At 35.5% G+C, this 27,772-nt stretch overlaps 1 protein-coding gene across 1 annotated transcript in view; it reads left to right on the forward strand.

The window, feature by feature from the left end:
- The window catches only part of GBE1 (1,4-alpha-glucan branching enzyme 1), a 134,768-nt gene that overhangs the window by 103,297 nt on the left and 3,699 nt on the right, over positions 1 to 27,772 (forward strand). Inside the window, exons 13-15 of the mRNA XM_062511525.1 lie at positions 13,886 to 14,070; positions 15,191 to 15,343; positions 21,704 to 21,820. Of these exons, the coding sequence (XP_062367509.1) occupies positions 13,886 to 14,070; positions 15,191 to 15,343; positions 21,704 to 21,820 (455 nt within the window). The remainder of the gene's footprint in view (positions 1 to 13,885; positions 14,071 to 15,190; positions 15,344 to 21,703; positions 21,821 to 27,772) is intronic.

Raw genomic sequence — 27,772 nt, forward strand, 5'->3', positions numbered from 1 at the left:
TTCTGAGTTTATCAGTGTCACTAATGAAATGTTTACTGCAGGAGGTCGCTCATTTCCTGGGTGCCAGGTGTCTACAGAAGTGGTCTGTCTGATAAAAACTAAATCTGTGCAAGAGGTTTGTGTTCTAAGAGCAGGAAAAAAGAGCAAGCATGCCCGTTCAAGCAGGGGTAAATACGATGACGATGTTAAAGCTTTTGTCTTTTCTCCCTACTGCTCACACTGTGTTACATGCAATTTTGATGCTGATAATTTATCAGTACTTGTTTTAAGGTACTTATATCTGAAACCACACCCAGCTGTGTTTTACTTCTACTTTTTGCAGTCTGTCTGTACTCACTAGTCTGGAAAGGGCTGAGAGAAAAATTGAATTATTTTCTCTAAAGACATCTACCAAAGAGAAGAAATTTTCTTCCTGATTATACTTTGTAGGTTGGCTTTTAAAGAGGTAGAGAAAGGTGATCCAAATCAACTAATTTAGCAACATCAGGCTCTAGTGAGCAGGTGTAGGAGCATGCAGATGAGTCTGTTAATCACAAGCCTGCCTTTGGTGACACACTGCTCTTTCTAGGACTGGTTTCTTTGGGCAATGCACAGCCAAACAGATTTAAATCCCCTGTGTTATTCAGTAAGGAATTGTTGCCTTGAGACGTGACTGCATAGGTGAAACTTTGTATTCGTAAAGTCTGAACAATAGATCCTTAGGCGTATATTCTAATTTGGATTTTTAAAGCATGCAGTTGAGGTAATTTGAAATGAATTCATCTCACTAGTGTCATTAATTCCCCAAATCAATGTAGCTTAAGCTGCGATAACACTTTGTGATGACATTGCAATAAAAAAAGAGATGTCTTTATGGGTTCAAGAGCTTCTTTTCACAAGATGTTATTAACTTAGAATCTTATCATTGTCCTAATTTTTGAGGCCATCAATCCAACACACAGAGGAATTTTCTAGAATAAGAATTTGAACAACATTGTAGTTAAATTTGCATTGATTTTCAAGAGACAAGGTATTTTGTATTTTTCCTAAGAAGTGGTAATGTCTGCAGAGCAAAGCATATTAGCATGAGAACATCTTTTATAAATGTTGACCTGTTCTTTCTTTGTCTATTGAGATCTTCAATTCAAAATTCTGTGGAATTGCAGAATGTTTTAGGTTGGAAGGGAAACAACCGAAAGATCATCTTAAGCATCATCTAGTCCCAATCGTCGTGCTATGGGCTAAGACACTTTCCACTACACCAGGTTGGTCAGAGCCCCATCCAACCTGGCCTTGAACACCTCAAGGGATGCAGCATCTGCAACTTCTCTGAGCAACTTTTTCACTGTCTCACCACCCACACAGCAAAAAATTTCTTAGTACTGTCTGAGCTAAATACTGGTGGAATTTCTAGCAGAGTAATAGTTTTGGAGGGGGATTGTTTTTGGTGTTTTGTTAGATTTGTTTCCAAATAGTACAGGTACTTTTTTTGAGTTGGGATGCCTTGTTGAATATAAACCACTACTTCTGTCCTAATGTATTATATAAAAGTGCAGGGCAGGAGAAGTAACAGGATGAGTGACCAATGTCTCAAGGAGAACAGGATTATTCACAAAGCCAAAAGTACTAGTGAATTCTTTTTACAGCCAGAAGCTTAAAACTTTTTCTCAGTTGGGATAAGTATTCTGCTCTTTTTGTGAAATTCAGAGCAAGTCCTGCAAGCAAGGTATTTTCATAGAATATCCTCTCAAGTGGTGTTTTTAGAGAGATTATTTAAAAGCAGTCCAGTAATACACTCACTCTTGATTTAAGAGTCAATCTGTAGACTATGAAACAGCTCCCTTAAGCCTCTCGTATTTTCTTTTTAATCCAGCTAACTGTTAATACAAAATACTGCAGGAAAGCCTGGATCATCTGAGCGGTTGTATTATAGGTCAATTCTTTCTGCAGCTTAAGATCACAACCTTTATCTTCATAATGGAGAAATGTATGGTCTTATTTCAAAATATTAATGGAGAAAAAAAAGGATATCTGATGGAAAAAATCAGTGTTAACATACACTGCTGAATTGGCAGCACGCTTTCCTACAATTTATCTTGAGCTACTAAAAAACAGAAAACTTGGTTCAAGCTGAGCTTTCTTGTTTGTATATTTTCATGATTGGTTATTTATTGAAGCTCCTAGTGGCTGCCACCATTTTAGCAAGTCATGAATTGTGCAAAATATTGCTTGAAGGGAGAAGTGCAGAAATCTGAAATTCGGTGGACTTCCATAACCCCCCTTTCTTTTTCATCTAAGCTAACATAGTCCAAGTGCTAGTTATTTATAGATACCAAAATAATATGTGAATGTATATTCCACTTTCCATAAGTCTTCACTTGTGTTGCTATGTTTTTTTCCTCCTTGTGTACTATTTAGCTGTACTTAACACCTTTAATGTATTTCTTCTATTTCTTCTTGAATATGTGAATAGTTAGCTCTTTAAAACTCTGTATTTTTCAATACATTTTGTTTAGCCTGGAGAAAAGGAGGCTCAGAAGTGACCTTTATCATTCTCTATAACCACCTAAGAGGAGGTCGTAGCCAGGTGGGGGTTGGTCTTTTCTGCCAGGTAATGAGTGATAGGAAAAAAAGAAATGCTGTTAAGTTATGCCAGTGAAAATTTGGATTGAATATTTAGAAATTTCTTTACTGAAAGGGTAGTCAGACACTGGAACAGGCTGCCCAGGGAAGTGGTGGAGTCACCATCCCTGGAGGTATTTATCAGATGTGGCTCCTGGGGATGTGGTTTAGTGGTGGACTTTGTAGACAACCCTAATGAGTCTATGACTATTCAAAGCCTACAGACTGATAAGCATGCCAGCGTACTGACATATTAATTTCAATAGATGTAAAGAAAACTTGACTTGTTTGTGCAAATTTCCTCAGGATGTGGAATTTATTGTTCTGTTTGGAGAGAGGAACAAATAGGAAACAGAAAGAAAAGATCAGTATTCCACTAGGCTTGTTACAGTTCTGTCTGTGACTAGTCTTAGGAATATAGTAAGCTATTTATTAATATCCTGCTTTCCTAGTTATGTGTTGGAAAGGTGTGTCCTAATTAAACATGAAGCAGGGAGTATCTTCATGTAAAATAGTTTTCATTTTGTGGAGTTCAGCCTAGACATAATTGCAGTTTTCAGAGAAATTGTCAAAGTCCCTTTTTGTATTTGCTAGTTGCCTTTATATTTGTAAGCAGGAAAGACTTCCTACATGGAAGGCTATTTCTCGGTTTGTACCTGCACATAAGAACATAGAACTAAATCCATTGCTTGCCTCTGGAAACTGAAATGCAGGAAGAGGCTTGTAGAAATTATTTTTTTTTTCTTAATAAAGGTGCAGTGTATACGTCATATTCTCTCAGTAAGTTTTTGATTTGTGTTTTTTTTTTTTCATTTCCTAGTTCATAAAGGGATGGTATGATCCATGTCTGAGACACTGTGAGGCTGGGCTCAGGGGCATGAGAAGTTTTTACCAGGCTCCTGTTAGGGCCCTGTCTCTTTTCTTCCCTCCTGCTGTTACCATGATGTATCAGGTTTTTGAAGGATATGTTGTTTTCTGACAACAAAATGTTCCCATTAAAATTTAAATAAGAAAACAAGTATTGAAATAAGCTACAACCATAATGTGGCTGTGTAAAGGAATGAAATGTAACAAAACAAAATGAGTAATGACATTGGCAATTTTTTTTTTGCAGCTAAAGGTGTAATTTTACTTGTTTCAGAGGATTCTTCTCCCATTTTTTATAAATGATCCATGTGAGCAAGTTTTTTTTTTTTTTAAGAAAAAGCCCACAAAGGAATGAAAAATCATTATTGAGAAATTTCATATGTCCAATTCAAAATGTGTTTGTGCAAGTAATCTCTAATGGTTTCTTGTCTGTGTTTTGTGTTTTGCTTTTGTCATTTTGAATTTCCATACAGCATTGCTGGAGGGGGAGAGGAGAAATCATCTTAGTGTTTGTACATATTTGCCTTTCCTTAAACAGTTGTAACAACACTTTTCAAACGTGGAAGGAGATTTGGAGTTTGTTGTTGTTTTTTGTTTTTTTCCTGAGATCAAAGTTTACTTTTTTTCCTTGACAAAGAAGTTTTGTCTTACAGGCACAAAAAGCATTCTGTGCAGTATATTTTTATCTTGACCTCTAAAAAAGCTGTATCTCTTCATTGTGTGCAGTGCAGTGACAGCATGAAGTGTAGTACTTTAAATGCATTCATATTTCAGTGAATTGCAAACACTGTTTTTTGCAATCATATTTTTAAAAAATGTATGAATGCATGCAGAATTAATTCCAGCAGTTATGTGAATCTTTGGGGTAGGGAAAGGAGCAGTTCATATGAACATATGTTTTTAGTAAAAAATTGCTCAAGGAAAAAAATTTGAGGTGGCTACCTAAACGAGATTGCTTTTATTACTTTGTACATTAGTTCAGGGGTATTTATTTAAAAACTGAAAACAAATTAAAATGTTACTGTGATTTAAGCAGCCATAATGTAATCTGGGAACAAATTCTGCTCTGATTCTCGTTTATCAGTGTAAATTTGTTTTCTGTCCATTAACTTGGTCTCACAAGAAAAATCTCAAATTATTAGCTAGTTATGTCTTGAAAGGCTCACAGCTTTTTTATGCCTTCAGTTGATTCGGGTCTTGGCGCCAATTTGAGTATGTTTTGACCACAAGATGGATACTGTCATGCTTGCCTCTGTGTGTATAGAAAATCACTGAATTTAAAAACCAGAAGGGTAAGCTGTCTTCTGCAAATAGAGAGGCATGACCTAATGGAATGAACAGAGGGGATGCGTCATGGTGAACCTCTTTTTCTTAGTTAAATCTGAAAGGTTCGCAGTTCTAGACCATTCTTTTACAACTAATTATTTGTTTCTTAACCTTTTTGAACAAAGTTATATGAAAAAAAACCCCTGTGTGAAGACAGAGAACCAATATGACTTCATGATACCTTCCTTTCTCATGGGAATTACTGTAGACAAGGGTCAGCGCTCTTATCTATGAAGACATTTGCTCAGGGTCATCCCTTCCTCAGCTGCCACCAGAACACACCATCCAATTTTTTTTTTCCTCCCACCTGCATCATAGGGACAGTCGGGAAAAGCACTGGATCACTTTCCAGTGATATGCCCCATACTAGAGTTTTTAATGTACTGTTCATATGTGTCTGGAGTTACCTATGTAATGTGCCCATCATCAAGAAATGGAGTGTGTTAGTCCTGGCTCTTGGATTTCCCAGTGATTTGAATTTTTTTCTGTACTAAACCCTGAAAATTGGAAGACCAAATAAAAAAAATTGGCAAAAGCTCTGCCTGATGATACTCTGAGTACTCTTAAAATCTCTTTGTCAAATGACCTGTTATTAGGGAGCAAATGTCCATAATCTTTTCTCTAGTCTTTCTAGCTGTGGTGAGAATGATTACCTGAATATTGTGGCACTTCTGATGTCTCTTAAAGCTGATTTTTAAGGCATGTCCTCTTCAGAAGTACAAGGGAATGAGAATGTGAAGGAGAAACTAAACGTGCAGAAAGGGCTTTTTTGGCCACGACTGCTGTTTTGGAAGGCTGTGGTAACATTCAGTTACAGTCTAGCTTCGTTCTGTATTATATTTTAAATTTCAACAAACTACTGTTCCCTTAATACTGTGAGATTTATTTGTTCCTGTCTCCTTACATAACAAAAAAAAAACAACAAAAAGAAACAACAAAACAAAATAAAATAAATGTCTTCCTGGATAACTGTGCTCAGTCCCTATAGATTTTGGTGGGTATTTTATAATTCACCTGCTGCTTGCAGCAAAGGTGCCATCAGTACTAATTCCTTAAAGTCACTTTTTTATCTGAGTGATGGTTTTGCTTCAGCTTTCAAAACTATTGTCTGTTACATCTGTTTTGCTTTATTTTCCCTTCCCCCCCTCCCCCCCCCCTTCTTCTGCTTCTCAGCTTTGCTGACACTGGTTAATGTACAGTGAGTCAAGACTGACTTTATATTGTGAATCCAGCCCATTTGGCCACTTGAAAATGTCTGCCTCAGCCTGCACTGTAGTTGCAGTCTCCACATGCCCACTCATACTGGAAGACCAGCAGTTCTTCTGGTATAGCTAATCATAGATTAGTATTAGAAGGTGATGCTCTTCAGAGGCTGTTTCTTAATTACAGCCTTTCTTTATCCTCTTCTGGTGTTGTAAACAGATGTAAAAGAGTTTGAATAATATACGAGCATTATATTGCAATGATATTTTAATTTTCATTTTTTTGTTCTTATACTCTGAGATGCGACTAAAGATGACTCAAGGACCAGGTTTAAGATGCTTAAAAACCAAATTTTGTGTCATTTCCTTTCATATAAGATATGCATAATGTCTACATGAAGCAATTGCAAATTCATACTACATTTAAAAATCTGATGCAGGGAGCATTCTAAGACTAAGTATTTCTGTGGCAGCAGCAGTGATTCTAAATGAATTCTCATTTTTAACATTCTTCAGGTGCAGTCTAATAGATGCACTGTATATTGCAAAAACTTCAGAATATCTCTTTGAAAACTGTATGAGATTTGGTCCCTAGTCCAGTAAGAGGGAGAGAGAAGACCAGGATAATTGCTGCCTTGAACAGGTCAGAATTGCATTATCAGAGGTTTCTGTCATTAATACACCCCTCTGTGCACCTTCATTAATGGATCTCATTTACAGACAAGGCATTTCAATTTAAACCATGCATTTTCTGTTCAAGAACAGTTGACTTTAATATACAGAGTAATAGTCATAAGTTGTTTAGTTGATTATCAGGCAAATGAGACCCTTCCTAAAACCAGCCTCTTTTGTAGCATGGCAAAGTACCAGAGACCCTAATTCCTGATCTCTAACTGTTCTTTCTGAAAAAACAAAACAAAACAACAACAAAAAAAAACAAAAAAAAAATTTTTAAAAAAATTGAAATTGAAAATTTCAGTACCCATTTCCACAAAGAAAAATGCCAAAGCAGCAAACAAACAAAAACCCCACCAACAATACAAAAAATCTTGCCTTAGACATCCTCCTTATGATTGACTCTAATGACCAGAGATCTTGCAACAGATTATGGTGTTGCCATAAGAATATTATGCCAGGATTTTTAAATATGCTAAAACAAATAAACATTACTTAGTAAAAATGGCTTTCAAGTGTCTGGTTAGAGTCTTACATAAACTACTTATCATCTTTGATTTTTTTTATGTAAAAGTATATTAAAAAAAATAAATCCCCACAAAACAAAAATGATCAAACAAAAAAGCCCCAAACTGTGAAGCTGACAAGGAATAAGCTGAAGGGGGGTGAGGGAGCAAATGACTCCTAAAATAATGAATGCAAAAAGTCAATAAGTTGATGTGGGGTGTTCTTCTGATATACGCATAAATTATGTTTATGCCAGCATAAATATTTACCGTCCACTGAGATTACTGCTTTTGAAACACACAGCAAAGCAGCAGTTTTGTTCTTTGGAATATCAGTGTATTTTAAAGCTATTTTTTTTCCCCAGATAAAGAGTCAAATTATTGTGAGAAGAAGGATCAGGAAATTATTTTCACTTAATATAGTTTAAACCAGTTATGGTACTTGATTAATCTGTTAAGTTACTAGTAAGCAAAAGGAAATGAATCATAATGTCAATGTACTGTTTAATTTGGCATAGGCCCAATGAGAAATTGTAACTTTTGAGGCTTCCTCTTTTTTCCTCAGGTTGCTCAAACTATTCACACTTTCACAAGGTGTTTTTTGCCAGACTTATAATTCACTAGCTTAAATAGTCAGTTATTTTTTACTTCAGGTAATGTAATTCTTCTCTAACCATTCTGCTTTAATTTGTCTGAACTCCTGTTAGATGTTTATTTGAGCATCCCCATATTTTACCTTGAGTCATTAGCTAAAAATTCCTTCTAAAACCCATAGCAATCATGCTATGTTGGTGTGAATGGAAATGCCAAAAAGCAGTGCATAATGCTGTGTTGTGTTCCATATGGAGGTTGGTGGTTTTGGTACGTCTTTGAACAGAGCTACAAAACACCAAACCATCATTTGTATTGGCTGCTAGGTGTAGCTATCATCACTCTTTCCCAAGAAAATATCTTATGCAGGGTTGCTCTTACAGCTCATGCTGTGTATTGATTTCACAAACAGGTTTAGTATGAGCATTTGAAAGTAGCAAGATAAGAAGATTGGTTTTACTTGTTGCCCACACTCAGTTCTTTCTCTACTTTCTATCAATTCTCTTCATGAATCTCCTTATAACATTTACTTTAATAACTATAGAAAAGATTATTTAGCTGATATGTCTTCTCTCAGGACTGTTTTAAACTATTAATGAAGTGACTCTCAAAATGTGGATTTTGCATTTATATTTTCTGCAGTATGTTTGAGTTTTAGAGATGGCTCGTATTTCATTCATCCGTCAGCAGTAGCCCTGAGGCCAAAGGAGTAGTTGGCTAATCTTTCCCAGTGTCAGTCCTTGGCATTTATTTTCATCTGTTGTGTACAGAAACTCAAACCAGCACTGAAAATCTACCACAAAACCAAACTGCAAACAAAAAACCCCAGAACCTTAACCTAATATGACCTCGATTTCTCAATGCATGATTATTTAGCATCATACATTCTTTTGCTGTGAGGTAGAAGCTCAATAAAAATTTGAATGCCTTCCTGCTAAGTAGTGAAATTGATGTAATTGTAGAAAAAAAACTGCACTACTGAACAGTAGGAAGGCTGGATTTTGCCAGGGCTATGGTCTTTTATCAGCTCAATAAAGTGAGTCTGTTTCTTTAAACAAATTATTTGAGGACATTCTGTAAGAGAAACCTGACTTTAAAACAGCAGCTCTTGCAGCTCTTCTCATTTTGGAAGATTGTTTTCTAATGTGAGACATTGTTAATATGCAATTCTGGATCACAGTATTTGCCTTTCTCCTTAATGATGGGTTTGGGTTTACTGACCAAGCACAACACACATTATGCTAGAGTGGTGCTGTCAGAACCCATAATAATTGAAAAATTGGAAAATACATCTGTATGTTCCCAATCTGTATTTTCTTAACAGTATTTAATTGGAAGACACAGTTCTGGTCAAAACCTTCTTTAATACATGTTGCTATGATGTTTAATTGCTGAATTGAGAACCTGAAATGATTTCAATGTAAAAAGTTTCGTATCTAATATGATGTGTGGCTAATTTCAAAATCATTTTGCTATTTCTTCAGTGTGGTAAAATTCTCTGCTGACCTTCAAGATTTTCTGCATGATAATTCTATAAGTTGATATCAAAACTTATACTCCTTTCTTTCTATAAACTTTTGAGAGTAAGATATTGAATTTTACTCTCCATTATGGTTCCAGAATATTCTTTTTGTTTTGTCCAAGGACAACTAATTCTTAAGCAAATATCCTTGTATATCTAAAGTATGGCTTCAGTTAGGTGTTAGTTCCACCTAAAATTTCAGCTGTTGCATAGAATTGTGCATGGGAACAAATACACCAATTGATTGCTTTTTTAACAGTATGTTTTTATATATATATATATATATATATATCTGTGTATATGCAAGCTCTTAGAAGGAGACATTAGAGTAACAGGTTGCTTTGAAACAGTGCTGAGTCCTGCAAACAAACCACAGACTGTACCTTCCAAATTCACAAATCACTTACACAACATTCAGAAAACAAGTAGCTCCATTTCCTTATCTGAATCAAAGCATAACTTATATGAACTTAGAAATACCATTGATAGGTTTTCTGCATCACAGGAGTCTTAACACTGTCAGCCACAGCATTGAGACTGAACTTATCAAGGGTCATTGCACACTTTAAGAACTTTCATAACTTGGGAGGACACAATATCTGGTATTTTCAGAAAATTGGAGAAATGTGCATTTTTTCACAAAACGTCTTTACCAACTGTCCTCTGTACTGTTACCTCATGCTAGATATTTTCTCTAGCCTGTGTTTTATGCAGAAGTTAAAATGTAATTGTTTGTCTGAATTGATTTTGTTAGTCTTTTCTGGCCCAATATGTAGTTGAATACCAATGCTAGAGGATTAAAAAAAAAAATAAGGTCTTCTTCTTCATCTAACCCAGGTGTTTCAGGTGTCCATTTGCAGTTTCACTTTTGTTTATTTTTGTATGGATTTCAAGACTTTAGGAATGCTTTCAGTGAGGCTCATTCTCTCATCATTCAGAGGCAGTGTAGTGTTTATTGTTTGGTTTGTTAGTAATGAATGTTAACAAGAAGTTTTGGTACAAATATGAGTAAATGCAGTATCAGAATTAGTTAACTAACACCCAAGAGCTTTACAACTCCTTATTTATGGGGAGAATGAAGATTCATTGTTCGAAGTGTTTATTGTTTGAAATAATGATAAATACCATATGCTATCTTGATCTGATTTACATTGATTCTAGTTATAGCCTGCAGATTTTTTGCACTGTCATCATTATTCACAAAGGTAGTGAAGTTAAATTCAAAGCAGTTACAACTTTATTATCTGGCTTCTGTAAATTGGTGTAACTCCACATACTTTGATAAATGTGCTTTAAGTTGGAACTGTTGGAATTTTTGTCCCAATGCGTCCAGTCTCCAGCTCATCAGCTTTAAATCTGATCTTTTTGTAGTGTTTTGGATACTTTAAAACATTGTTTAGCCTTATGCATCTAATTAAACTTCTTGCCTTTTTTGTATAGAATAAACTACTTGTTTTAACTGCTTTTAAAGTATTTAGTGTCGTACTTAATGCAAAATGCAAATAACTCCTAATAACATCTATTGAAACTGCCTGCTCCATCTTCTAAATATCCCTTCAGTTCTGCTTAGGCTTATTCTTTGAGAGAGAATTGCTACTAAAGAGGTCTAAAGAATAGAAATCAAGAAAACTTTAATGACCTGTGTGGCTCAACTTTAAAAAAAATCCACAGCAGTCTTTGTGGTGTAAATGCATTTCTAGCCTCATAAACAAGGGTGACATAAATTTTCATTATGGTCGTAGAAAGTTAATTTATTTGTTGGAACCATGGTCTTGAAATCCTGTACATAATAAAGTTGTCCAGTGTGCACAATATGCAGGTAATAGCAAACTTCAATTAATTCCTAGATAAAATTAGCATGCATTGCACTTCAAGGATTTGTCTTTGTTTTGTTTCTCTAATCAAAACTTCTGTTAATTTCAGCTTTGTTCTCTTCCTCCCCCACATTAGCTCCATTGTCTTGATTTGCATCATTTGTGGCAGCTGGGTTCTTACCAATCTGTAGTTTAGACCTTTATATCAAACAGCAAATTAATTAGAGGAAAAGAAATCCTAGTTGTACTTCTTGGTAACTGTGTAAGCCTCTAAGCATAGAAGTGAATGTTGCTGATTTTGTCAGAGATGAGGAGTGTAATATGGGGAAGGAGGCAGATCATTCTTCACATTTAGCAAATCAATCGTTATCTGTAGAAATCAGTGTCACTTAGCTGTGCCTTTTCTCTCTTAGTCCCTCCTGCCATTTGTTATGAAGTTAAACTAGAAAAAAAATAGCAGTTTAAAAAAGTAGCATTTAGATGTGGGGCTTTTTATAGGAAGCATGGCCTTAAGGCATTGCAAGATGCAGATGCATCCTAAGTGTTACTTTCTTTTCCCTATACCACAGTTTTAAAACAACCAAAACTTCTTGGATTCATTCTGCTACAATTTATGAACTATTTTTCTTCCAATAAAGAAAAATCAAGTGACCCTTTTACAGTCAAGCAACTAGTACAATAGGGTCAGGATCATATTTCCCCAAAGATGCTCATAGCCGAAGACTGTCAAAGTACTGCAGAGTTTAGACCTTGGCTTGTGCTTTTGGCAACAGAAAATATCTTGGTGTTTTGTCAAATTGCTGCGCTGTGCTGAATTCCCTTTTATCTTGGTAGTCATTAGTAACAGTTAGGAAATTAAGACTGCTCTCAGCATTTTGCTGCACTTATATTGTTCCATTTAAAAAGCCCAGGCAACAAAACAGCATTGGAGCCACACTAGTTACTGTGGTGGGGAAATAGGCAGAGCAAGTGGAGGTGAGGGAGTCATTACACATTATAAACCTGAAGGAAGACTGCTCTACTTACAGTGGAATAATCTATGGAAATGGTGGGCTAGATCAGTCTGATTTATGTGCTATCTTCTATTTCTTATTTCCCCCATTTTTGTTTCTTTCTTGAGCAAATAGGTATGATTTCCTTTCCTATCAATTCAAGGTACGTGTCATCTCTGACTTTCTGATGTTTTTGCTGTCTTTAGCTAAGCTATCTCATGCAGTTCATCTTTTCAATAGTGTGCAGATCACGAAGGAAGGTAATACCTTGCCTAGCTCTTCAGAGAATATTGAATTTGGTTAGATACAGTGTCTGTTTTGTAGCAATATCTTTCCTCATTTCCCAAACTATATTGTTAGCACAGTTTAAGAGCTTGGTCCAGCATTATTCCAAGGTCATTTTGAAAGTCCTGCTGTGATTCTGATTCTTTTATATTTGTCTCCAGTTTTGAGCTGAATATGAAATGTAGTGGTTTAGCTTTTGAATAGGAAATTTAATTTGCAACTTGTCAGTTCGTTTACAAAGCGGATACCGCTCTGAAGGATTCTCCTAAATATATATGAGGCTTTTCTCTTTTGTCCTCTGTTCATTTCTTTGTTCCCATGAAGCATGGAATTATAGAAATCATTTCACAAATCAAAGTTCATAGTTATCCCTGCTGCCTGTATCCTCCAGGCCTTCTAGGCAGTGCAGGCTGGGTGGGACAGCAGATGGGTGGTAGATGCACATGCAGGGTATCCAGCCAGGAATCTCTTGCCTCCCCTTGGCATCCCTGCCCTTTGCCAGCCCACAAAGCTCCAGATCATTGACAAAACTCGAGGAACAATTTGCGGAAACGTGAAGATCCTTTTACGATTCTTTTTCGTTTGTTTGTTTTAGTAGAAAACCTCTCAAATGTCATCATATTTCTTCTCACACTTATTTCCAGGTACATGTTTTTGTCTCTGTTTTATGGTGAGTGGGTGTTGTGTAGTCATAAATGTTTGTTGTAAATCAAATGTCGTGGGCTTTGAATAGAGCGTTTATCTTGATACCCTTTAATCCTGTGTCAAATGAATAGTCCAAAATGACAGAGTCTGCAGGACAACAGGTTATAGCATGAGCTAGAATTATTAAGTGCATTTGGAGTTGTCTCAAGCTGTAATACTGACAATATATACACCAAGAAAACTTTGGATGCATTAAAGTCACTCAAAATATTGAGTCCCAGATAAGGTCTTACTTTGAATATTTAGCTTTGACAGCTGAGATTTTCTTTGGAGATTCTACATAAGAGAAGCTAAACTTTTTCTTGGCTAATTGTTGGCCTTTTTCCTTCTTTTTAAATGTGATCCAAATTTAAATAAACCTATACTTTGTCTTCAAGTCTGCTCAGTAGTTTTTTGGCCTGTGTAATCTGGGTGAGACTGGCAGACTTGTGAAGCTACTGCTGTAGAAAATTGAGATATAATGGCATGTAGACACAGAGAACAATTTTGGGGAAATTTTTAAGCATGGCATGATAACATGGAGTTCATAATTCATCACTTTATACTTCCCCTGGAGTCCATGGGTACTTTGCTCTTGTAGTTTTAATGGCCAATCCACCCTGCTAACACAAATGGAAGTTCTGAGAGACATATTAATAATGAGAGACATAATAATAAAATGTCTGGTTTATATATAGAAGTGGATTCTGTGAAATTTAAAACTTGTAGAAAGGAAATACATATTAATATATTTTGTTTTTGCAGGCTTAGTGTATTCTTAGCATGTGATTTCACAGATCCTTAATATTTTTAAATGCAGGTAATGAATTTGGGCATCCAGAATGGCTTGACTTCCCCAGAATAGGGAATAATGAGAGCTACCACTATGCTAGAAGACAGTTTAATCTTACTGAGGATGATCTTCTTCGCTATAAATTCCTAAATGCCTTTGACAGAGATATGAATAAATTGGAGGAAAGATTTGGCTGGCTTGCATCTCCTCAGGTAAGCTGTACATACAAAATGATAAGTTTTAGTCACCAGTTGGGTGCATGTGTAGAGTAACAACATTTCCAAATTTGCATGCTGAAATTTCAAACAGTACTTTATTATAACTGTGTAATGCCTCACCATATATTTCAAGTTGTCAAAACATGGCGCTGTAATGTCTTCCACAGATAATAGAAACCTGAAACATTCTTCTTTTAGCTTCATAACAAGGTCTTTTCCTATTATTTCCCTTATTTTTATTTAGTAACTGTGGATTGGATAAAGCAGACCATAAAATTGCCTGTAATCCAATCCAAGCATAGCTTTGAAAAAGTATAAGTCGTTCTGACATTACACTTTATAAAAATAATTACTCCATTTCTGAGGAAAAGCTTTCAGCACACTCTAGTGTAAGGTAGAGTCTCTTAGTCATCAACCTGCTGCTTCTGTATATACATTTTTCACACTAGTATCACACTGTAATTTTTATGAAAGAAGATCAAGTGTTATGATTTCTTAATATGTAATTATTTCATGCTCGTCCACTTTAAAGAATAATTCGCTTCAAATCTTTTTTTTTAAATTGATGTCTAGTTATTTATCAATGACTTTAGCAAATAAAACAAAGTTCGTATGCGCTACCATTTGTTGTGGCTTATCAAGGCTATTCCTTACACAGATTTCTAAAAAACAAAAAACAATTATTGTCTGCTTCATTTTCTGTCATTTTCTGAATTAATAATAATATGTGATGCAGATCCCCATAACAAATGGGCTAAAGATTTCATTTGACAAAAGGAGTCCATTTTTTACTAAAGGAAAGTGTGATGAAAAGACCATGTTACCAAACTTTGAGCAAGAATTTTTCAAGTGCTTTGTGCTGAACAGGCTTCTACCTCTGTAATTTTATGCTGCCTTGTAAAAAGTAAGCTACAGCTTAGTAATCAAAAACTTTTTATGACATTTCACAGATAAACTATTTAAGTTTGGCTGTTAATGCCTTTATCTTTGTTGCTTGAATATTTACCTGTATTACTTGAAATGAGCTACAGAAGCAATGGGGTGTTCCTTGGTTTTTAAAATTCTATTAGAAGTTTAATATTTTTAAAGTTTTGTTTTTTTCTTTTCCCACCAGGCCTATGTGAGTGAAAAGCATGAATCCAATAAGGTCATAGCTTTTGAGAGAGCAGGTCTTATTTTTATTTTCAACTTCCATCCATATCAAAGTTATGTGGACTACAGAGTGGGTATTGAAACTCCAGGAAAATATCCTTTTCTTTACTGTTCTGTTTGTGAGGAACAGTTTTAGAAATTGAAAGTTGATTTTATGTCTTTTTTTCCTAATATGAATTCAACCTGTAGTTGAAAGGTAAGAAATTGCTTATTTGTTACCAATATAGGATTGCTTTAAGTCTTTGTGTATAGAAAAAAAAATCTATAAATTTGTCTTTTTCATAAGAGATAATTTTGTAGAATGCAAAAGTTTAAAAAAAAAAAAAAACAAGGCAATTTAAAGACTTGTGAAGCCATTTTTTGGAATTCTGTTGAGGAATGAAAAAGCAAGTAACTCCCACTTCTTAAATACATGACAGAAAGCCACCACTCCACTGCATGGAGTCACACAGAAAACTGCATTAGAGCAAACCTTCATCAGGAATTTTATATTTGTACATTTCTACTTTAAAACTGGGTGGGCTGAGAATGAGCTCTTACATCAACTGAGCAGTAAATTATTATTTTGATCATTAACTGGTTTTGCATTTGTGTCCAAATTCTTAACAAGCCCAAAAATTAATGCTTATTTTCTGGAGGAATTTTAGTTGCCCAAATTCAGTTTCTCTCAAGCACTTTGCCAGACACAGCCTAGTGATGTCGTGTCAGTTTAAAGCACTGCAGTTCCAGTTGTAGCCTGCTCTTTATTTATCAGCCATTCAGGATAATTCCCTTCCAACTTCAGTTGCTTTAGTTCAATCATGGAATTTCCTATCATGAGGATCCCAGAGATGCACACAGTACTCTGTGGGAGGGGGAGCTCACCAGAGAAGAGTAGAGGAGCTATTACATATCTAGAGGAATTTCCTTATCTATTTTCTTTAAATAGTTTGGGGTGTTTTAATGTTGGCTAAGATTTCTTCCGAACTCTTCTCCTGCAATTAAAACCTTGAATATTACTTATAGTTTTTTTAATGGAACCTTTTAACCAAAGACTTCAGTCAAGGATGTTGTATTATTAGGACATATGGTAATGTGATATTAAATCCTAAGAGCAACTTCTCCACTTGAAAAGGAATTATTTATGATCCCTTTGAAATTTAGAAGTGAAGAGGAAGTACCTAAAAGCAAAAGTTTGTTGTTAGTCTGTTTGTTTCTTTTAATAAATTAGTGGATTTTTAATTTGACACCCTTTGCTGTTATAGGCTGGAAGAGACAAATTACTATAATATAATGATTAAATGGTTTTCAATTGAACATTTTTCTGAATTATATTGGGAATTGTAGGAAATGGGGTGATCCTTTCAATACTTAGGTTTAAGTTTGTTCTGTGGATTGTAGTAGATGAACGAGTGCATCTTGTCATTAAATTTGCCTTTATTAAGTAGATGGCTTTGCTGTATCCATATATTGTAGTGATTTATATATCCAAAGTGTTTTTATACACAGCTTCTCAGATATATTACCAGGTGTGTTGAAAGGTACAGAGTTTCCTGCCTAGCTGGCATTCTTGTAGGCAATCCTCCATTCTGAATTCACTGAAAATGCCATTCTTTTTTCAACTGTTCTGTATTCGTAGGGTGTTGGCATAACAACCCTAATTCTACTTTTATAGGAGAAGCTGTAGTCAGTAGACATTACAGTTCTGCTGGTCCCACATGGTTTTGAAAGTCCTTCTATGGACATTCAGCTAGTCAATGTCTATATGAAAAGTAGTAGTCAGTTTGTGGTCTCTTTTTCTTCCTCCTTATACTTCAGTCTTCTCTCTTAACTTATTTTACTTGACATTGGGTTGCTCTGTTCTAGAATTTGTTCTGCTAAGAAAGGTGCTGTACGTTGGTATGAGGTATTCAAGGAATGAGACCTTAATTTTATATGTGAGCTTGGCAGTCCGTGGATTGAGCAGTATCAAATGCTGCCAGGTTATCTCTGTATTTTGACATTTTGTGTTGTCATATACTGCTCAAGCAGAGAAAAAAGTGTCATGGGAAAGAGTGCTTTCTTTGTTTTACATATTGCTATTTTTGCCTAGCACGTATCAAAATATTGTAATCCTAGAGTGAATGAATACCAGAGTGGCATGAATTTAGGGTTCATAAGGACATTCAGATACTTATCTTCTCTCTGGTGACCAGTGACAGGACCTGAGGGGATGGTATAAAGCTGTGTCAGGCTTAGGTTGGATATTAGGTAAAGGTTCTTTAGCCAGAGGATGGCTGGGCACTGAAACAGGCTCCCCAAGGCACTGTTCATAGCACCATGCATGACAGAGATCAGGAGCATTTGGACAGCACTTTCAGGCACATATGATTCTTGGGGCTGTCCTGTGCTGGGCCAGGAGTTAGACTTGAGTCCTTGTGGCTCTCTTTTAGCTCAGCATACTCTCTGGTTTGAAGCCAGAGTTATCCATAAGCAAATAGCTAGATTTAACCTGAGGAATCACAAATATTGTCATCAAAATGCTGCAAAAATATACTTTTTATGAAAATCCCCACATTAATTCAGGCTCTCTGACATTTACAACGTGCACCTAGAGCTTCTAATGAGCAAGTAAGGTCATTTAATTGAGTCACTGGCGTGCGATTGCTGAAGGCAAAGGCGCCGCTTTGAAGTGTGGTTGTGTAACTGTCCCTGCCTGGCAGAATTCTGGCACATTGAGACACAAGACTTAATTTAGGATCAATCAAACGCTAAATTCCATCAAGGTAGTTGGTACTTAAGGTTAATAGGTGTGGATAAGAAATACAGCATACTAATGTGGGAATGCCTCTTTGATCTGCGCAGGAGAAGAGGAGGTTTGCAGCACTGTGAGTCTGTGTAAGTATCAGAGTGGCGTATCTTGTTGCCCAGTTTCTGAGTCATTATGTGAAGGAAAAAGAAAAACATTTCTGTGCTTATGCTGGAATTTTACTTCATAAATTTTGCTCTTTCAGAAGCCTTTTCATGAGAAAGGCAGCTTGAACCAACAAATTATTTCTGCCTAATTTGCTTTAGTTTTGAGGTAGATGAACGATCAACATCTAGGTCATCTGTCTCTAGTTTTCTGGTTGAAGATAAAACTTTGAATGTTAATGGAGAAACCATTCATAAGCTTCTAATTTTATGTTTTTAATACTGCCTAGGCCTTCCTGTGGGATAGTGCTTGATTCCAAGGCCAGCCTGCAGTGAAAATTCAATATGGAAACCTTCTTTCCTCTATTCAAAAGGAAAATGGCTAAAAGGATGGAGAAAGAACAGGAAAGGGGCTTAAAAATTTCAGCAATTACTCCTTTTCCTTTCTTGAGTTTCCACACTTGATTTTGTTACATAATCTTTAATCTGTGTTGGAAGTCTCATTAAAATTAAGCTCTATGTGTAGTGTATATCCTCCCCCCCATTTTTTCAGCAAGGTTTATTTTCTTGACTCAAAAGCAAATCTGCATTTTATGTTTATAATCACCAACCACCATGAATTGCAATATCTGTAAATTTGCATGTGGTTTAGACAGAAATCTTATTTGGCGGAAGCTAAAAGGGGACAGTACCCCCCTCCCTGTCAGTACTTGTGCATGTGTTGAGTGTTTAAATGGCTTCAACTGTCATTGAAACATCCTGAGCTGAATTTTGTCAGGCCAGGGTATTTAACTTCATTACAAAATTTAGCCAAATACTCTCCATTTGCTTTTTTCGTCACTTCTAGGTTGAATCCTTAGTCTTCAAAATTGGCAGTGTGTAGAGAGAAGCAAAAGTGGTAGCCTTCATCTAGTTTTTTCAGTGGAATTCAAAAATTATTAAAAGAAAAATGGCCTAACCACTTAAGACTCTATCACCCCCACAAGCACAGCTTGGTTTCTTTTATCAGCAGGAAGCGTTGGAACAAAATACAAACTATCCTATTTTATTATTTGCTTTTACTTTCTAAATGTGTCACTAAACATGCAGAAAATTATATTTTAAAAATATGTTAAAATATATATTTTAAAAGCATAATAATTCAGTAATTAATGCAGTAGATAATGTGTCAATTTTTCCATTTTCAGCTCTGTCTGTACAAGGCTTCATTGCTTTTGCTGCTCTCCTCCCTTGTAGTGGGTGGGAAATTTAATATGAGAGCAGAAATCAGGCTACTTTTTTTTTTTTTTTTTTCCAGTGAGAATACTGGCTAATATTTCCAACACTCTCACAGAAGCAAAACAGATTCACTGCATAAAAAAATACTTCTGTAATGTATTGAATTAAAATACACATCTGTTGTTTAATGTTTTTGTGAAAGTAATCTTCAGAAAACTAGATGCTTGTAAAATTCTGAAATGTGGAAACTGACATTTTTGTGAGTCTTTAAGGTGTAAGTTAAATACGCATGCTTACCAAACTAGTTATTTTTTCCCAGACAAATACTGGATCTTTGAAGATTTCAAAATTATTTTGTGACCCCATAATTCAGGATCTGGTAAATTCAGTATTTACACAAAATACTCTATATATGTGTGAAAATGTGGTGATAGCTTCAGCAGTGCTCTCTGGCAATGCAGACAGAATTTTATTAATTGTTTTCAAAAAGCATAGCCATAACAATGGCATTTGCTGTAAATAACTTTACAGGGAATCATTAAACATGTCAAGGGTTTCAACAACATTGATAACTTATTAAATGTAATTTATCGTGCAGGTCGCTGATGCAAGGTGTGAAATGCTTGATGGAGGCATTCTTCTGCCATGTTAATAAAGTATGTAGTGGAATAATAGCAGATGTTGCTGCTGCTGAAAGGACACTGAAGAGAGTGACTGGATCTTGTAGTTTGTGGTTTTGCATGTTGTGCGTGACAACAAGCGAATGGTAATTTGATCGTGTTGGTTAAATAAAGGAGGGGAGAGGTGTGTGTGGTGTGCCCATGAAAACTTTTGAGGGCTAAAGATGGCAAAGTATTATTTTACAAGGTTGGTTTGTTTGTTTGTTTTAATAAGTAAAGGTAACAAACATGCCAATTTTGCTGGAGAATGTGGTGATCTTTGGGTGCCTGCCCTGTGGAAATGGACAACTAACTTGGCAGTTTTGGACCATTCTCTCATTTTGCTGCAAACACTTGTGGGGAAGGGATTTACCATTTGTGATTTGGGAGCTGATTGACAGCTTTTCTGTTTTCCTTATGTGCATTTACTTTTCTTCATTGCAATCTTCTTGACTGAAGCGCCTCAGAGTAAATTTGGGGTTAGTTCTGTGTGATGTCATGCTTCAGCCTTCCTTGTCACCAGAGATCTCAATCAATAAGAGACTTGAAAATAATTCTATTTATATGACAATCCTTCATGTTTTGAGCAGGCCTGTTTTAAGAAGTTTGAGCAAACACAGAAACTTAAGAACAGTGCAAGAAACACTGACTTTTTTGAAAGAGTGTTGCTTCACTCACCCCTAATCCTATTAAATACAAGCTCTAGAAAATTAAGATTCTTCCACCTCTTAGAATAGGGGAAACATATAGTGGATTATAGAGAATTGTTATTTCCCTCTCTTTTTTGGGTAGTGGGGAGTGGAGATTGTTTTCTGTTGTAACTTCAGGAGGGGAAAAGATGCTTTAATTATGTCCAATCAAGAAAATAAAAGGTACTGAAATGATAAAAAATTGAAATATTTTATTTGTGGTTGTCCCAAATAAGAAGATATTAACTCTTGAATATGAGTTAGCTCTTTATTTCCCCATTTATTTCCTTATCTTTTCTGACTTTATTGTTTCAACTTTATTTCATCTTATGTTTTTCTCTAAATCCGTTTGAATCCTTTTATGTATCAGCAGGTATTCCAACTCATTGCTACATTTTGTTAAGTAATTCACCCCATTTTAACAACTGCAGTCAGAATATTTGTCTCTTAAAAAGCCTTCTCTTACAATATATTATTTCTTTTGTTCCTCTGTGCTATAATAATTGCAGGTCTTTTTGAGAAGACTGTCAGAGGAGTAGTGGGGTTCTCGTCTGTAAAAGTACAAGCCTTTCTCATTGACACTTGATCAGATTCTGACAGACTGTAAAATATTGCTAAATACTGATTTATTTTCATGGTCACAACTGTGTTACTTCTTAAATGCAATTCAAATGCATTATTTTGTTTAGTGGTACGTTTTTAGTCTAGTTCACTTAAATTGCTGTGCATATCTGCTGTAATGCTATAAACTTATCATTTGTGGCAGATTGCATAAGAGACTGGGAGGTACTTGCTTTAATAGGAGAGTCACTGTGCTAAAATTAAATTTTTCAGGACAAAACTTCATCTGACTTCTGTATTTTCCCACGTTTTGCTTAGACTTTGCTGTGATTTTTTGCTTTATGTTGAATATATTATGTTGAATATATCATGCTTCCATTACTGCATTGCTTCCATTACTAGTTCTTCTAGATTTTTGCTTTGATTTCTTTTCTGTTTAAGAGGTAATTGGCAAGTTCCTTAACAGTTGCCTTTAAGTATAAAATCCTTCTGGATTCTGATGCTGGAGAATATGGAGGGCATCAAAGGCTGGACCACAATACAGAGTACTTCTCTGAAGAATTTCCTCACAATTATCGACCTAATTCAATTATGGTAAGTAAATTCTTTGGGGGGTTGTTTGTTTTAATGTTACTTTCATCTGTGTAGGTTTTGCAATTCTTCAGACAAATATGGAGCCTCTTCTAGTATTTGAGGGAAGGGGGCATTTTTCATTTATTTTCTGAAATTAACCTTTTTCTAAATACAGTATAGATGACATTATTATTTGGTTATAACCAATAATGTTAACAAATTTTTCTCTTTAAACCTTATTTTTATATTCCCATGCACTTTTGCAGTGTCTGGCACACAGTGTTTCTTGCCAACATGCATGAAAACCTGCTAATATGCTTTTGAGTTGTTATAATTATTATTATAATTTGCTTTATTTTCATGTGGAGAAACTGTATCTTCATACTTCTTTGTTTAAAGCTCTGCTTTAAGAATCTTAAAGAAGCTGATCCTTTGCTGTCTTGAAATCATGTGCTTAACTCTACAAACATGAATTAGAGCCAATCATGTGTTTGCCAGCTGGCTTTTTCCTCTTCAGTTGCAGAAAAGCTTTACAAAAGGGAGCAGGATTTCTCTGTTCACATCAAGAATTTCAAGGATTTCCAGTCCTTAAGTGATATGAGTAATGGATAAAGAGTTTCCCACAAATCAGCAATTTCTGTTAGCTGAGGTGTTCACTAAAAAAACTCTACCTTTCTTAATTGCTCTTGAAACCAGAATCATCACAATTAGCAATTTTAAAATGTCTTTTTCCCTTTTCTTTATGTATGTACATGTGCATATATGCACATCTTTCCCATTCCTTTTTATATCCATTCACATATGTGTATATGCTGACAAACACAACAAAATAAGATTCAGAAAGGCTGGGAATTAAGGCAAGAGTTCACTGAAAAAAAATTCTGAAATCATTTATATTCCTAAGTAGATTTTTATACCTAAAATATTTATGTGGGTGAAGGACGTGTTTCTCTATGCACAGGTATATTGGTACACATGAACTCCTGCAAATAAGTTACATTTATAACCTTAAGAGCCTGCAAAAATGGAACATCTGCACTGATCTGTGTGGGCTGCTACCCTTCCATGGCTGAACAGAACATGAATTTCTAGTATCACATCTTAACTTTTCTCATGAGATCTAAAGTCCTGAGAATTACTGTCACTTCTAACCTCTCTCTCTCTTTCTTTCATTGTATCTAGAGTATTGGCATTTCTTTAATTTGCATGATTTAAAACATTTTCATTGCATGAAAGAATTTTTGTGCTTTCATTGTGCTTGGTGTGAAGGATCTTTGGAATGGGTTTTGGGTCTGTTTCATTTTTTTGGGTTTTTTTTTTGTTTGTTTGGGTTTTTTTTTTTTTTTGTTTTGTTTTGTTTTATTTTGCTTTTTTTAAGTATCTGCATGTGGCAGTGTCTTCATAGTATGGGTAAGTATTTGTGCTAATTTGAAATGAAAGGTCTAAGATTTCATTCCTGAAGGTTATGTAGCAAATTATTGTTTCCAGAATTCTTTCTTCATGTACCCAATTCAAATACATTGCCTGGGTGATTGGAGTGCATCTTAACTATCTATTACTAACTTAACTTTTGCAAGCCAATTAACCGTAATTCGGAATGCATATTTTGCATTTAGTCCATTAGATTTAGTCCAAAGCCGTGGTTTGCTAGGAGTGTGTGGAAGATGAGGCATGTGGCAAACACAGCAGCAAATGCACTCCTGCAGCATAAGCTGTGGCATGGCAATGGCACCTCTAGGCCAGAAAGAAGCCCAGGTAAACTTTTCTTTAATGTCCTTCTGCCACCCAATTAACAGAGCACCTCCAGCCAGCTCCCAAGAGGATTCCCCATGCACCAAATAAAGGTAAAGTACCAGTGGAAGGACACCGAGTAATTGAGAAAAAAAAAAAAAAAATCTGGAAAACCTAAATTCATCAAATACATCTTCACTTGAGAAAGAACAAAAGTTGCAGTAAATGCCTCCAACTACAGTTTTGCAGTAAAAAAAAAGATGTTTTACTTCAAATAGCAAGTTAGTCATTTGTCCTGCTTAGCAGTTTCTTTGTCATAATTGAAGTTTCTAAATTCCAACTCAAAAGGCTTCCCAATTTCTTTCAAATAACATATGAAGCCCCCAATAAACAAATGACGCCAATAAACTCATGAAAGCTCTTTTCCTGTTGTCTAATAATTATTCCTGTTATGTAATAATAATTCATAATGCATGAGACTTAAGTTTCTTGTTTCAAAACTTTTAGTTTCTCCTCCACTACCAACTTCAAAGAAGTAATTTTTTAATGAGAGATGCACCTCCCTTAAGGTGTGCGAGTAAACATTGTCAGCAAAATGTGCCCAGAGGGTTGTGACAAAATGACATCATGTGCAATAATTCTGCTTCTCAAGTCAAGCTTAAATAGCACACAAATGGGTTACAAAAATAGAGGATTAAATGTGACATGATTCATTCTAAAAAATCACCTAATAAAAGAAATATTCAAGGTCGCATATCAAAAGGAGAAGACATCAAATTCCTGGAGCAAAGTATCCTGGGAGATGAAGCTTTGTAAGCACTGCTGAGCCCTTCACTGTACAGCTTTCAGGTTTGTTTAGTAAAGCTCTTAGAGGGCCAGAATTCAAAATCATCAGACACACCTTGAAAACTCCATAGAAAGTGCACAGAAATGCCCTTTCTAATATGACTTGTTTAAATAACTGTACTAATTTTACTGTTTCACTGTTTTTTCTGTAATGGATTGTTAACAAATAGGTGAAATGTACATAACATTCCATGTAATAAAACTTTCTAATAACAAACTGTGAACCATTTTGACACTGTAAGAATCGACTCTTTTTGCCACACCTTCATTTCTGTTTACAACTCCACTCTGGTATTCTCATACTAGGCTTTCTGGAGGTATGTTTTATAAAAGATGTGTGCTTTTTGAAGGCTTCTATAAACCTTTAGTGTTGCTAATGTCTCATCATCTCTTTGTAAGATGTAAATTAAGTGCTGCACACACATTTCAACCCCTGTCAGATCTTAGTGCCCCTTTATGGATTAATTCATTTGTTGGTACCTAACTTGGCTTTTGTGGGTGGATGTGAAACTTAGACTTGGGGCATGGGGAAGAAAAAGTAAAATTTTTTAATAACACTTCACTCAAATGTCTTGTTGGTCTTTTCTAAAGTATCCAACTCAACTGAATTTTGCTGTAGGAAAGAGCTAGCTATCAATAAGTGCCCTAGTAAATTTTTTTGTACCACACCAAAAGTTTGGATTTATGTGAAAATGGAGGAGTTATACTTTCTTACTTAATGCACCAACAGAAACAGAGTAATAAGCAGGCTAAGTGGAATATTATAGAGGATGTTGTGTCATTGGAGAAGTAGTATGCCATTTGTTATGAAATATAATTGCTTAACATTTTTGACTTTCACAGATTTACTTTTTCTGTAGTTCGTTCCAATTACTTAAAAAAATAAATAGATGTCAGAGTATTCCTTTTCTCCTGTCCCCAGTGCTGTCTTTTTTCTGTTTCTCTGGTTTTTTGGCATTCAGCAATATAATCTTTTCACATTAAATGAAAGTGAAATTATATAGTTTATTTTAAGAATATCCTTATTACAGGCTTGAATTTTTAACCTTGGCCTTAATGTATACTATTCAATATCAAAATGCAACTTCCTGCTTCCTCGAGTCTCTGGACAAATTAAAATACTCCCATAGATTGAAATGATCCAAAAGCTTTTAGTGACCTTAGCTTTGAAAATACTAATTTAAATAAATTTAATGATAAGGATTTATGTATTGAATTTTAAGGGACTGATGTAATCTTTAACTGTTTTTTCCCCTGCCATGCACAGATATACAGATTAAGTGAAAGAATGCTTGTAGGTAGAATCTAACTGTTAAACTAGGTGAATCAGTCAGAATTCAATGCCACAAAAGTCTTTTAGATTTTTACCTCTTGATGATTAAGACTTCTGAATTCATTTGTTCATCTTCACTGATGGCTTGACTTCTTAAAACCACCAGCAAATGTAATGTAAAGTTACTCTGTTGGTAATTTTGTTTCATTCTATCATCATCTTCAGTGTACTTGTTTTCCAGGAGGTTTTGCTGACTTTTTTGACATACTTTTTCTCAACCTAAAAAAGGAGTGCAGAAGATAATAGAGGAGAAATTTTGAGATACACCCTGTGCAGTACATGGACTTCTTGTGCATAAATGAAGCAAGACAGTCTAAGAAATTATTTTCTGCATATTCATGCTGTATAGCTGTAAATTGAAAAACAAATTGGAAGGCAGAACTTCACATTATTTTAAGCATACCTTCTTTGTCATATGCAGTATCTGGCAAAATGAAAATGAAAATGTGTGAGCTTTGTATAATAAATTATACTCAGAAAGGAAGAGCTATCATCTATTTTATTCTTTGATGGTTAATTATATTCTCAGAATAGTGTCCATGTGTGACAATAAGCGGTGATACAGGGACAGGAGAATGTCTAAAGCCCTCATTTTAATTAAAAGTTTGGGATAATGTTGGCACAGGCTCTTGTGACATTGCCTTTTGCATCTACCAGCTGCAATATGTGCTACTGAGTATTTTTCTGCAGTGCCTGATCTAGCTCTAAGTTCTAGTAATTCTCCCATCTGTTACAAAATGACCTTGAAATTATTTTTAGGGCTTGGTGTTTTCCAATCCTGAAAGTCGGATGAAGAGTATTTCAATGCAGTTCCAGCCAATTTGGGTTGTGCTTGCACCTGGTACTGAATTAGTCTGACAGATATGAAGGTAGCAGCTGTCATTTGCAGAACCTCTTGCTTGTGGGTTTTTAGATACATTTGGAGATTGCTGTGTGTTTTAGTCCTCTCCTGAAATGTGTAAGGTGACATTCTGCCTATAGCTGCTGCTGTTCACAGGTGCTTCCTACATATGGTATTCCTGTATTCTTCTTAACTCTTTAAATCTCTTTTTTTCCCCCTAGGAGTTTTCAGGATATTCACAGAAAAAAAAAAAAGAAAGTGTAAGGAGTAAAAATTTGGCTGAAAACTTTCCTCACCAGTAGTAGTACCAATTGTTTTTGTCCTGTTTTTGAGATAGCCAGCATGAATAGATTATGATCTTGCTATATAGCTGGTGGGAAAGAAGTTGATTATAATTTTTTTTTTTTAATGTCTCTTTACTAGAAGTACTCTTTTAGTGCCAGAATCCTGGATCTGTGCAGGACTTGCCTAGTTTCAGACAATGTAGCTGCCTCATATGGACATGAAGTAGAGCAGTATAAAGAGGTCAGAGGTACCAACAAATACCCATTTTGGATTTGACTTATAAGCCAGATTCCTATCCCCCACCATCCTCTCTGTTAGCACATCTGCCAATGAAGTTAACAGCAGTTATTCCATTCCTGCCAAACTGAGAATGAAAAGACTTTCAGTGTTATTTTATGACTAAACATTTGAAAGTTAGCTTTGTCAAAAACTGTCTTTGTAGCTGAGTCATCCTGCCTCAAACAGATCTGATGTTCTCCAATCCCCATGTTACACTCCCCTGTCAGAAAAGGCCTCATGAACCTTCCTGTGTGTGTTTTTAGATGTTTTCTTGGCTTCCTAAAATAGTGGAGGTTGTGTGAGCCTTAGAGGGCTCGAGGTTGTAAGTTATCATTTGGTGTAGAGAGCAGAGGAACAATTCACTGAGATCCTAAGTAACTTTCTCTGACCTCAGAGCTCACCCTGCATCTGGCAGGGAGTTTGGGTCTCCCGAGGCCCTTTCCAGTGTGGGTAAGCCTGGAGGGGAGGAAGTGGCTAGAAAGGGTGTTCAGGATGAGCAGAAAGCTTGAAACAGAAGAGAGACTCAGAGGGTGAGTTGATTGATGACAGTCAAGCTGTGAATGAATTCTCTTAAGTGTTCTGTTCTTTGGATTTTCACTTCTGTCCGTGTTCATCAAGTGAGGTTGGGAAATGGTGAAGGAGAAATGAATGGGATAAA

The sequence above is a fragment of the Cinclus cinclus genome, chromosome 2 (assembly GCF_963662255.1).
Source record: "Cinclus cinclus chromosome 2, bCinCin1.1, whole genome shotgun sequence".
Classification (NCBI taxonomy): Eukaryota; Metazoa; Chordata; class Aves; order Passeriformes; family Cinclidae; genus Cinclus; species Cinclus cinclus.